The 13,137-nt window shown below is 46.6% G+C and overlaps 1 protein-coding gene across 1 annotated transcript in view; it reads right to left on the reverse strand.

The window, feature by feature from the left end:
* Positions 1–5,301: 5,301 nt before the first annotated feature.
* The window catches only part of SLCO4A1 (solute carrier organic anion transporter family member 4A1), a 28,039-nt gene continuing 20,203 nt past the window's right edge, over positions 5,302–13,137 (reverse strand). The window contains exons 6-12 of the mRNA XM_069803724.1: positions 11,854–12,008; positions 10,965–11,160; positions 10,199–10,364; positions 9,419–9,591; positions 9,211–9,275; positions 8,517–8,665; positions 5,302–7,699 (exon numbers count right to left, since the gene is read on the reverse strand). Of these exons, the coding sequence (XP_069659825.1) occupies positions 7,550–7,699; positions 8,517–8,665; positions 9,211–9,275; positions 9,419–9,591; positions 10,199–10,364; positions 10,965–11,160; positions 11,854–12,008 (1,054 nt within the window). The 3' untranslated portion in view covers positions 5,302–7,549. The remainder of the gene's footprint in view (positions 7,700–8,516; positions 8,666–9,210; positions 9,276–9,418; positions 9,592–10,198; positions 10,365–10,964; positions 11,161–11,853; positions 12,009–13,137) is intronic.

Genomic DNA, 13,137 nt, shown 5'->3' on the forward strand with positions numbered 1-13,137 from the left:
AGACAGAAATGAGATGCACCTTCTAGATACACAATATATTTGCAACTGCAGGCAAAAGGCATTTGCAGCTACGAAGCTCCGTTAATGAGAGCAACCTTGTGCTTAGTGGGAATGTTAATCAATTAGACACACAGAGCATTAATGATGTTTCTTTTGCCTAATTAGATTAGCAAAACAGGAGTACAGCCACTTTTTTTTTTTTTTTTTTTTCCTTCCAGTTCTCCAGGTTGTGCCTCCCAAGGAACATCACCCATCTGGCTCCGGGATGCTCCGGAGGGAGATGTTCCCCCAGGCACCCCCCCAAGGGAGAGCAGCTGGGTCGTGCCTGTACCCAGAGCCCTCCGTACCCGCCCTGGGGACGGGCAGGAGAACATAGCGGGAGTGATGTGGGAAGATTTCTAGGTCTCCCTACAGCTTTTAAATTTTTGAGGCTGAAGGCAGAGGTTTAGCAGTTCGTCAGTCTGTTCTGGGCTGCGGCAGGGAGTTCCCCGAGCCCCAGCACCCAGAGCTGGAGCACACTGTTCAGGTCAATCTGGGTGAGGACCAGATGCTCTCCTGCTTCTCGAGCATTCGCAGGAGAAACAAGGAATGTAAAAACCCAACTGGGCATTCCCGTGAGCCATCCCAGGCAGAGCTACCAAGATCTCCACGATAACGGTAATAACAGGGCTATGAAAAAAATGAGACGAGGCTTATCTCTAAAAGAAGAGCATCATTTGATTCAGAGAAAGACAAGAAGCAGATAAGATACCAGAAATGCTCACAAGTCCAGAATAATACTGACCTACAAAGTGTGGGATCCCTGAAAAACACTGATAAACTGTCCCAAGGCTTCATCAGTTTTCTTCCTAGTTATCTGATTTACACAGATGCGGGTAAGACACTGCTCAGTGACTGGGTCCTCAGAGTAGAGAGAAAATGAAAGAAATACACTGCAATGTTTTAGCGAGAGAATATTCTTAGAGCAGACACAAATGAAGTGTTAAAAGGATTGCACAAAACCAAATAATCTTCCCAGCTTGCTGGTTGGGAATTGTGGATTATCATGTTAAAAAAAAAAAAAAAGAGGAAAATAAAGTTTTAACGTGTTATTAAAGAAAAATTAACCACGCATCAGAAAATCCCAGATCCGGTTTCTTTAGCAACTTGGGCTGTTTCTCAGGAGAAGCCACTCTTTTGCACAAGGAGCAGCAAGTCTTTAAAAAGTGAATTAGATGGACAACCCCGAATTGATCCTAACCAATGTAAAAACCCACAAGCTTAACGGTGTCCAACAACCTTTTGCTCCAAGTCTAAATGTTCCAGCGTAATTCACCGCATTTCCATGCCATGCTAGCTCTCTGCTACCAATGGCAAAGGGGCACAATTTAACCTGACCCACTTGACTGCTGCCTTCAGCACGGGGAGTGCCACGACCTGCACTTGAGCTGCTACAGACCCGTTGCTCAGTGAAGGAAGTCAATTGCCCACCCTAGTTAAGTTAATAATCCACCTTTTTTGCTACATCGAACTCGACCCTATTGCTTCTTTTTTCCCCAGAGTAAAACAAAAATTAGCTTCTGCGTTTTCCAAGGCAAATCCACCACCAATTCATCCTTAGGAATGAAGGCGTGCAAAGATGATGGGTAATTTACTTTTCCTGTTAAAAACGTTTTTCATAGATATTGCTTAGTTAACAGCTACTGGGCAGATTTTATCTGTAATGCCATAAAGGCTCAGATACCTCATGATCTTTAATTCTTACTTCTGCTGAGGCAGAAGGCTTTATCTGTGATTTCATCCACTTTCAAAGCATTGCTCTACTTGGAACAGATTTTGTATCCTTAAACCAGATTGCTAGAACAGTAAGAGATCACATTTTTTGTATTAGTTTGAACCAGGGCACATTAGTATGTTGAACATTCATGTCTAGAGCTACAGTTTCTATAGTTACTAGTGCATTAGTGTTTCACTGAACTACTGCAATATTAATTTTATAGTAGCTTTGCTTCCCCCTTACTAGAAGGGAAGGTCTGTAATGAGAGTTTTTGGTGGACTCATCCCATTCTATATACTTTTACAAGGTTTCTCAGGACCCTCTATTAAGTGACAGACTGTTACTTGGTAACGAAGCAGGCAAGATGTAACACAACTGAAAAGTTTAATTTAATGTGAGATTTAGTCTTCTATGTGTCTCTAGGAAATTGGACGGAGGGTCCCTGGCTGGAGAAGAAAGACAGCGCCTCATTAGGTGGAGCAGAATTGTCTCATTTTCATAGTCTAAAATTGCTTTGTGCAGGTCAATATGAAAACTTGCAGGGAACACGAGAAAATTTTGGCATCTATTCTGTTCCAGAGGAAATTATTTTGGCCACAGAAAATGCCAGCACATTCTGCTCCCTCAAATCACCTCGAACCGTTGGATAGAAATCCAGTGCCGTTCCCACAGTGGAGCCACAGCCACCCCATGCACCTCCTGGCCACCACCACGTTTGCTGGGTTGCATCTGCCTAGGCTGGTAAAACACACACATTTCCTTTAATCTGCCACTCTTCTTTATTGCTATTTGGTTTTAAAGTTATTAATTATGAGCCTGATCCAGAGCCCACTGGACTCAATAAAAGGTTTACTACTGAGTTCAGCTGGACCAGAGCACCCTGGGATTATTGCTGTGCTCCAGAACAAATTTCCTTAGTAACCACAGGAAAACACAGGTGGTTTTTTCTACACAACAAAAACAAACAAGGCTCTCCTGGGGATGTAAATATTTTGCCCTCCTCTGTTCCTCACTCTGTGTCACTTAGTTGACTTCGGTCAATTTAATTTGACTTCAAGCTTAGTGACAACACAGCAACAACGGCGTGTGAATGTAAAGGGGGATTAGCACAGGTTACCCTCCAAACAGAGGCAGGGAATCTTTTAGGGTTAAATGCAAAGGGGAGTCTGGATGGTGGAGCCAAGCACCCCAGAGAAGGGACAGTGCTATTTCGGGGAGTGTTGAGGATTTTCTCTTCACCTCACTCAGAGCGAGGTGAGAGGCTCAGGCTAATAGCGACTGCAACGATCCCATTTGGGGGAAGAAGAAAATCAAGAAGGGAAAATATAAAAAGCCTTCTGCTCTGCCTTTTGATTGACAATTCAGAGCTCTCCATCCCTGCTTAGGAAGTGAAGGCTTCAAATAAGAATTTATCAACTTCCATAAAAATAACACAGCTGCTCTGTTTGGACCCTCACCTGCCGCCTCACTTTCTGATGATGAAGGATACCCATTTTCCCTGGAAAGATCTGCTTCTAGATACTAAAACTTTACCGTGGACCTTATTTGGATCTTACAAAACATATCTGCGGTTTTGCTGGTGCAAATCCGAAACCCAGTGCACCGGTTTGCCTTTCTCCTTCCTCTGAAGGAACCAGAACTTGCTCTCGACCGGCACAGAATGATGCTGAGCCAAACCGCAGCCGGTGCTGAAGGCAGCCCCGCTGCGCCGTCCTGCCGTCTCCATCGCCATCTAGTGGTACCCACGCAAAACCCGCACCCACAGCTGCCAGCAGGAAAAGGGTCTGGGGGAAAAAAAAAAAAAAAAAAAAAGGAGTTTTCTTTCTTTTGATGCAATCAAAACGTGCCAATCAGTTGTTTTGGTTGGTTTTTTTTTTTTTTCTTTTCCTTCCTGAATGATGTTAATCTAAGTATAAAAAGTGAATTGTCAGTATTTGCTCCTGTTTATGGCAAGAAGGAAGGCTGGGCTGCAGGGCAGGGAAAATGGGAAGCCAAAGCGGGGAAGGACAGGGAGGTATCGAGGCTCATCTGCACACCGGGGCATAGAAGAGAGGCCAGAGCAGCAGGAAAAGGGTAGGAACCTCCGCAAAATCATCTGCATATCATAGACTGGTTTGGGTTGGAAGGGACCTTGAAGATCATCTGGTTCCAACCCCCCTGCCCTGGGCAGGGACACCTTCCACCAGACCAGGTTGCTCAAAGCCCCATCCAGCCTGGCCTTGAACAATTCCAGGGATGGGGCAGCCACAGCTTCTCTGGGCAACCTCTTCCAGCGCCTCACCACCCTCACAGGGCAATCCCAGGCACAAATACAGGCTGGGTGGAGAACGGATTGAGAGCAGCCCTGAGGGAAAGGACTTGGGGGTGTTGGTTGACAAGGAGCTCAACATGACCCGGCAGTGTGCGCTTGCAGCCCAGAAAGCCAACCGTATCCTGGGCTGCATCAAGAGAAGCATGACCAGCAGGTCGAGGGAGGGGATTCTCTCCCTCTACTCCGCTCTTGTGAGACCCCACGTGCAGTACTGCATTCAGTGCTGGGGCCCCCACCATGAGAAGGACATGGACCTGTTGGAGCGAGTCCAGAGGAGGCACACCAGGATGATCAGAGGGCTGGAGCACCTCTCCTGTGAAGGCAGGCTGAGAGAGTTGGGGTTGTTCAGCCTGGAGAAGAGAAGGCTCCGGGGAGACCTTCCAGCAGCCTGCCAGTACCCAAAGGGGGCTGCAGGAAAGCTGGAGAGGGACTTTTTACAAGGGCATGTAGAGATAGGGCAAGGGGTAATGGCTTTAAACTGAATCACATTCAAAGCTTTTATTTGCTGTAATTTTAAAAACCTCCAGGAAGCTTCCAAACAAACTTCACTAGAGAAAAACGGCTCATTGACTGCCTGGGGTTTTGTCTACAATAAATAATGTTCAGTTCTTCCTGCTTGGACTCCCTTCTGGGTGCTCATTTGTTTTACTTCCCTGTGGCTTTTCCTCAGTATCAGCCACTGTTTGTATTCTTTAACAGCATGAATCGCCCCTTAAGAAAACCATAGGTGACCCGGGACTTGGACCTTGTTTACATACTGTATGTCTGGGAGAAACTCCATGGCTTTAACAGGGTTGGTCTGTGGATGAAGGAGGGGACCAAAAGTCTTACCTTGCCCATTTCATTCTTCTTCCCCAGCAACGAAAAACCTCATTTTGCCTTCAAAAGCAATTATCCTCCATCTCAAGAGGAGAGGGTAAGTCAGCAGGAGACACCAACCCACAGGGTCTCAGTGTCACCTGCTGTCCCACCAGTCAGACAATGCTGCCTGCAGCCGCCGTATCCGCGAGGGGCTTTCCTACCACTACAGTTTAAGCACAAAGCTAAACCCAAACTCTCCTCCTTGGAGGCACCACGATGACCTGAGGTGAAGCTTGGACCCCTTGGGGTTGCCCTGACCCCATTAGCTGGAGGTTCTGTGGCACAGGCTTCGCAGGCAGCACGGATCCAGCCCAACCCTGCCAAGAACAGCAGCTGGAAAAGGGCGACAACTGATGAAAAACACGCACACAAGTACCTGTGAAATACTGATTATATTTCTATGCTTTTATAGCAATATAATACTTCATATGAGACTGGGAAACATACTGTCAAACATTTTAAGTTACCTGTACACCTACATAGCCTATTTATGGAACAGGAACACCTTGTTGCTGCTTATTTAATCCATGACTTACCAGTCCCACAGCAACATAATAAATGCCCAGAATCCCACGAGCTTTTCTTTCACTCTGGAAACAACACACTCGGATAAAGCTCATTTTATAAACACTAGAATTGCATTGCAATATCCATATATATATTAAGAAAAACTTCTACCTTTCATAAATACATCATACATAAAATATGTTCCCAAAATACATTCATGCATTTTCTCCATCTAAGATCCCTGCTTGTACCCAAAGTGTCTGTAAGCTGGGAAGGGCAATCGCTGGGCAAGGCCTGGAGACAGGCTCCTGTTTGCAGGGGGCTCCAAACCCAGGTGGAGGTTGTGAAGAAGCCTTTGGTGTTTGGGTGGTGTTGGGGTTAACTCCTGCATCAGTGGGTCTAATCCTGCCTCCCTGCAGAAACAGGGCTCCCCTGCATGCCGCGCCCTATCAAAGCTGCACCAGCTGCCCACGTTTTAGCAGCCAGAAATCCACGCTCCGTCTCAACCCTGAGCACTTCTAGTTTTTCCAGCAGTTACTGGAGATACTCAAGTCTCTCCCAGTGCTTGACAGAGGCTGGGAAAGCAGGGCTTTGGAAGCGGGAAGGTCACTACCTGGCTTTGGTGGAAGGGGATCTGTGAATGGAAGAAGCTGCTTTCTTGACCGCCGTCGACCTGAAGATCGAGAACGCTCCCAGCGCTGCCATCCCTGTCTGCAACAGGAACGGCTTCACATCTGCTCTGAGAGTCTCTGCTAACGAAGGAAACAAAGGCCCAGCCTGTGCCCATTTAGGAAAGCATACACAAAATATACAAAAACATCTACGAAGTAATTCCAAGTAGCAGCTGGCACAAAAGAAGCGCCAGCGTTGCAGCTCAGTAATGCGGGTCCCATGCCCGTGAGCGTGGTTTATACAGTGTAGGACTCCAGGGGCCGGCCACAGCCCTCCCCCGGAGCTGTACCTGGATCGTGTGACTGTGCAAATACGGGCAGACTAAGTACTAACCTTGCCTGATCTGGGTTAAGAGGGAAACCAAACACATGCCCGCCCAAATTCCACTTTTTCCTCCCCTGGTCAATATTGCAAGTGCACATTCAAAGGTCATTTTGGGAACGCTGCCCTCTCTACTTGCAAGCAGGCTAGTTACAAGTCAGCATCCCCTTTCCACAAGGCAGTCTGTCGTTAGGGCAAGCTATCCCTTAAGCTTAAGAGGCAAATTAAATTCATTCTGACTTTTCTCATCTAGCCAAACTCAATGTCTTTACAGAGTAACCAAAGAGAAGCATTGCATAGATCTGTATCTCACGTCTTCCCGCACCCAACAAACAGCAAGAAGTAAGTTCAAGTTTTGCAAAATACATTACAAAAGGCATCAGCTTTAAACAATGCAAGAAAAAAAAAAAAATGAAGTGTCACCACGGTGTAAACTCTGCAATGAAATGAGGCAGTGAACGTACAGTGCTCGGCAGCTCTTGGGGATGGCTGCCTGTAGTGTACTGATGAATTTGCTAGACAAATCTCCTCTCAAACTTATCTCCCATTGCACAGTAATATGAATTTGCATAATTAGATAACCTGCTCCTGAACAAAAGGAGCGATGCTGTGTGTCACAGGAAGGAGGAGGACACCGTTGGGGCCATCTGCTTTGCATACAGTAGTTTACGGGCCAGTCATCCTCTCTGCAATGCAGACTGCAGGATAGCAGGTCTCTTTTCAGGCTTAGGAAGTCTCAACAGAAGTTTTGCTACAGTTGGCTTTACAACTGAGATATTAGGGCCCAGATCCTCTGGTGGTTTAAACCCCACATGCTCCATTGGAGTTACTGGTGCTTATTTCCACGAGTGGAGAATGCGGTCCTTGCTTGTCACAGACAGAGAATAAAGCTATGGTAGCCCTTTCTTAAATAAAATTAAATAACTGCATATGGCATCAGCGCACAATTTTAAATGTGCTTCTGCTGTTAGGAAAATAGCAAGCACACCAGTGGTTAATTAAATTATTTATCTTGAACTAAAAAAAGTGATACTACTATTAATTTAAAAACCTCTAGGGACTGCATAACACCGTCTCATCATATTTTTGAGACTGAGAAAGTCACTTGCACGCATACAGCACTATATATCCTCTTCAGCCGGCAGCGAAGGTTTGTGTTCCTGGAGGTCGCAGTTGCCATTTTCAGATGCATCTGAGCTGCCCGGAGCCGACTCTGGTGGTGGGGGTTTGTAGAGTAGACAGGCGACTATAAAGAAGGTTGTCCCAAGCACCTGCAGCCATGAAGACATTCCGTTACTCTCTGCTCCCCCCGCAAAACCAGGCACCTAGCCCTCATTTGGGCTGAGATTTGCTGATTAAGTTTTGGGGAAGAGATGATGCTGAAGGCCAGCCTGGGCAGCAGGCCAGTGGCACGGAGTCGGAGAGGGCAAAAATCTGAATTTAGCCAGCCCCATAGCAATGGGACAGTGAGAATTTGGAAAGCTGATCAGCTGCCCCCAGATACTTGGAGCACAGCGCTGTGCGGACCGACACCGCCTGAGCCATTTGCTGGAAGGTTTTTGAAAGCCTCTTTATCACAGCAACTGCTAAACACTGCTATCTAGGGCAAGTGTTTGTTTGGGAGCAGTTAAAATGATGGTTTTCAGCTAATAAATAAGAAATATAGAGCTAAGCTCTCTTATTTTCTAGCAGTGATCAGGGAATGGTTATTTACAGCCTGTCTACAATGCCATCCCTCACTCTCACTAACACACCGCAGTTGTATATTTTACTCCATTTCTAGAAAAAAAAATCACTTTGGTAACTGTTGGGAGAAAAGGAGATATTTCAAATAGCGTAACAGAAGCTGTAAGCCTAGAAAGTAATGGGAATTTAAGAGAATGATGGTGCCTGGAGCTCCATTACCTGGCAAGAAGCAAATGGAGCTTTTGCCTTCCCTGAGAACATTTCTTGTGTGAAGGTCTAATTTGGGCTGGGGTGAGAAGCAGATCAGGACAACCCAATTTTGTAATTCTCTCCCAGAGCAAAACACTGTCTGCTAGAGACCTGCTCGCTTTATCAGAGAGTGAAGTTAACAGGCAGCATCACCTTGTAGACCAGTCCAGCGACGAGGGTGTATCGGCTCATGGCTGAGTTCTGGTAAACGTAGCAAGAACCTTGCTCGCCGCACTGGTCCTGCCAAAGCAGGCAGGATTTATCAATCATGGACCCAAAGGCGATGGGGCCAGGGATGCCTCCTGTGGGAAGAGACAGTGGACCTTCAGTTTGGGCAGCACATATGCACCAGCCTTGCAAGACGCAAGGTGCTTGCAGAAAAGCATCAGGCTCTGCTGCTACAGTGATTAAGCAAACTCATCCTGCAACATCCATGCCCAGAGCCACAAGATACCCAAAATATACTGAATTTCAAGATCTAAGAGTCCAGCATGTCTTTTGACCATCCTGACCTACACATTGCACAAGAGTCAAGAGACAAACACAGGAGCTTCAATGCCTCTGCTCCTTTTTTCTTAAAATAAGGACACGTTGCCCAAACGCTGCTCTTCAACTCCACCTGCGATACGTTACAGAATCCTTCATTCAGTTTACAAACCCTACGCAAAGGGAATTAGGTTTTTCTGAATGACAGCAAACAAAAGAAAACATCCTCCTTTCAACAGCGTGTGTCCTACCCCCTTCCTTCTTTTCCAACCCAACGTGTTTTATTCTTAGGCAACAGCTTGGCACACGCTCCACAAAGCCAACGGACCACACCGATGCCCAAATTCACTCTGTTCCGTACCTAGCGTTCGTACCACAATCCACTGGATCCCGAGTGCGAATGACCTTTGCCTGTCGGAGACACACCTGGGGAACAAAGGGGGACTGTTTAAAAACGCTGCCAGGCTGCACGGCACCTCCCCACGGCTTGAGCCAGCAGGATAAAGCAGAGAGGTGGATATCGGGGCTTCTTGCAGCGCTGGCGGAGGATGAGGAGATCCCGTGCTTACCGCAGAGTGGCAGTCAGGGCAGGAATGCTGCTCAGGAAGGTGAAGAGGATCACCACAAACATGAAGAGGAGGAGCAGGGGCCTTTTTGCACAAGAGGAGGTGCATTTCCCTGCCTCTGCGATGCCGGGGCTGGGCAGGAAGGTTTTCTCAACGCAGCTACACTCGTGATAGACCTGGGAAAGAAAGGCTGGTGGGCGCTTTGCCAAGGAGATCATGGTGATAGACAAACCTCTAAAAAGAAAGACATTCAGGGAGGGCAGAAACCAGCCGGTTTCGCTCCCAGAGCGGAGTGAAGCAGAAAGCAAACTGCGTTCTTGACACACCTGTTTCAAAACAGGTTATTAAATAAAAGACATTAACTTTGCCAGGCAGCCCTTGAATGCTGAATGTCATCATTATCCTTCTTAAGCCTTTGTCGGTCTCTACGACCAACACGCTGGAAGAATGAGGAGATGCATTATGTTCACTGAAGACCCAAAATAAGGATTGGGGCAGGAATTAGGTGCCTACCGAGCTCCCTGCCTGCCTGGGTGATTTACTACAGTGAATTTGACCCGGAGTGAGGCAAAAATGATTGGACACATTGAGAGAAGCAAAGCAGGGCGGCCTCAGGGTACCTTCTGCCTTCATCCCAGATGGTGCCCGAGAGCATCCATCCTGCATTGGGCTTTTACGCTGATTTGCAGCAAAGTTCAAACCTGTCAACGCTTTTGCAGAGCCAGCCAAATCACTCCAAAGATGTGCCACCACCTTGTTAACACACAGTGCTTTCAGACATACCTTCTTGCCGTTCCTGAGGTTTTCAGACACTTTTTTGCACCCAGCGTGGCAGGGAGAGTAATACATAATGCCATCACTCCCACAGACAGGGCTATAGGTCTCCTGTAGACAGCCACACTCAGCATTGCAGGCTGCTGTCAGGTTTAGCTGGCCACCAGGCAAAGCACTAAGGGAAACAAGGGAGCAGTCAGTGGGGAGACACTGAACAGTATTTTCCAGGAGGAAATGGGTAGAGCAAGAGAAGGAGAAGGTGGGACAGTAGGAAACGCGGTGGATCCCCAAGTAGCATAAAGCCAGGCTTGGGAAGGGTTTCATCTCACCCAATTTTAACCATGAACAGGAATCAATCATGCCCTGGAGTTGTTTCTTTCCCACAGCTACCAAGGGAGTTTAAGTGACCCACTCACAGGGAGACACCTCCATTTGGAGAGGAGATTCCCCCTTTTAGACCAGTTTATCCCACTGGCTAGAGACGTAATGCCCTGTGAAGGCAACTGAAGAGCAGAGTATCTCACACTCTGGCACTGGTGATCTCCCCTCCCTCACTAAAGAGGAAGCCTCTTCCATAAACTCCAACCAGATGCAAAAATTAGGACATCTATATTCTGGGTCTCACCCTCAGTATCTGCCTGCAAGACTGACAGGACATCATCTTGCATCACCAACACATTCACACACAACTACCACCAGCCCCATGTATTTGGAGTTATCCTTCCATTCTGACCAGGGCCACGCAGCACAAGACAGATGGGATAATTGTTATTACCTTCCATCGTACATCTGGGTTACTCCTGCCATTGGCATGTTAGGGCAGTGAATAAAAAAAATGAATATAGCCAGCAGACTTGACACTGTGCAAAGTAAACACAACTTGATGATTCCTGAACAGCGGAGTTTAAATTTATTCACAAGGAATCCTCCCAGGAACGTGCCTCCCCCTCCAGCTGGCACAACCAGATAACCTGGAAAAAAAAAAAAAAAAAGGAACCCCCCCCCACAAGCAAGTTTAGAAATGTCAGGCAGGAGTTCTCATGTCTGAATACATTAACTGCAGTGTGTCTGCATAAGAATAACCCCTTGGTTGCTGTGTGACTTCTTGGTGGAAGTTCAGTGGACTTCGCTACAGTAGGTGGTCCTCCGTAACAGCTCAGGTAATGTGACATGAGCTTGGTAAGGCAGCTTTTCCTGGCCAGGGATCTTAAAACAGACCCTTTGAGGAGCACATCATGAGCATTGATGCGTGTTGGACATCACTTCCTCAGTCTACGATACGGCAGCTAAGTGAGGATCTTCCCAGTTTCAGGATGCTGACAAAATAAGTCCCCCAATTCAGACAGTCCTCGTTAGAGGCAACATTTAATTAATGTTTTCTGGTAATGCACTAGAAGGAACAGACTACAGTTATTTTGCCTTCCTCTAGAGGGTAACAGATGGCTACAGAAGTGACACGTTTCTTCCTGATGTCAGTAGATAGAGCTCTGAAAATGCACTTGGTACAGATGTGCTGACGGGAAACGATCCTATCTAATAGCTGAAGACGATAACTACTCTGTAAATGAACTGCAAAGAGCGTTTGTCTCCATTCTAAATGAGCTACAGTGCTCTTATATTTGTAAGCAAAATGGGAAAACATTGCAAAAACCTGGTTTTCTTACCAAAAAAGGTAGCAGCTTCAGAGGCACTTAAACTAAACTGAGACTCCAAGAACTTGGGTCCAAACGTGGACATCCCAGCAATAAGGGTGGCTTCGGTTGCTCCTGCTAAGCAGAGGAAGATGAAGGTGGGGTTCTTCAGAAGCAGCAGTACTGACCTGGGAAGGACAAATATACTGGAATTGAATCACTGTGGCACATTTTGATTTTAGGTCTGTCCCCTATCTTCAAGTCAGAAGGACCACATGTAAGATGAGGCAGCATCCCACCATGCTGCATCTCTTCAAAAGAAAAAAACAAAAGGGAACTAACTGGAATTTGAAAGAGCAGCGAGTTTCTCCACTCACACTTATCGAGTCCTACCAGCCAAGGAAGGATGCTGAGGACACCCTCGCTTCTCCCTATGCACCTGCACAGAGTAGATACTGGTGCTCTGGGGGAGATAAGTCTCCATTGCAGGTGAGGATTGACAGTTTGTCCTTAAAATCTGCTTTTATATATAAAGTCTCTCATGCACCAACTTGCTCTGGCTCTTGTTCCTACTGGGTATTGTCCTGACTATCTTCAGGCACCTAACAGATGTGCTGGGTAAGCAACTGAACTAACCACTGGCCATCTTTTATAGCCCCACTGGCTACAGCCAACCACCAAGGAAATCTGAGGAACATCAAGCCAAACACCTAAAGCAGGAGGGAATAATCTGGGACTCTTCTCTGTGGGCCTCATGAGGGCACCAGCTGGGTCTATTTATCTCATGTGCATGTTCAAAATGGAGATCATTTCAATGGTCAATCATTTCAAGGTTTTATTAGTCCCTGATGGCAGTTACTCCCGACTCAAAACAACCAAAAGCAGGGAACAAAGTTGTGTTACATCCTCCCGTACGCACGTGCTGCTCATGGGCACCCACGTCCTCATGAGAATAACAATCTCTGATAACCATGGACGTTTTGCAGCTCGGGGGAAATACCAAGCAAGCCTTTCTATATGGAGGAAGCACCTCCGAGACACCTTATATCCCACTGGGAAATAGAAAGCAATCTTTCTCCCACAATCTAAGCACAGTTTTACTTTAAGCCTAATGTATAAGTTGAGCAAATACATTTTCTTTTCAACCCACTGGGATTTAGTAGAGAGCCATAGATATGCCTGAAAAATTGCCACGTGTCATTTATATGCGGAAAGATGATCCAGCAATGATTCCATCTTGGAGACACAGAAACGCCCTCGGGCACATGGGATGGTCTCAATTATCTCTCGCTATCTCGGATATTGGACTAAGAGGGT

Source organism: Haliaeetus albicilla, chromosome 2 (genome assembly GCF_947461875.1).
Source record: "Haliaeetus albicilla chromosome 2, bHalAlb1.1, whole genome shotgun sequence".
NCBI lineage: Eukaryota > Metazoa > Chordata > Aves > Accipitriformes > Accipitridae > Haliaeetus > Haliaeetus albicilla.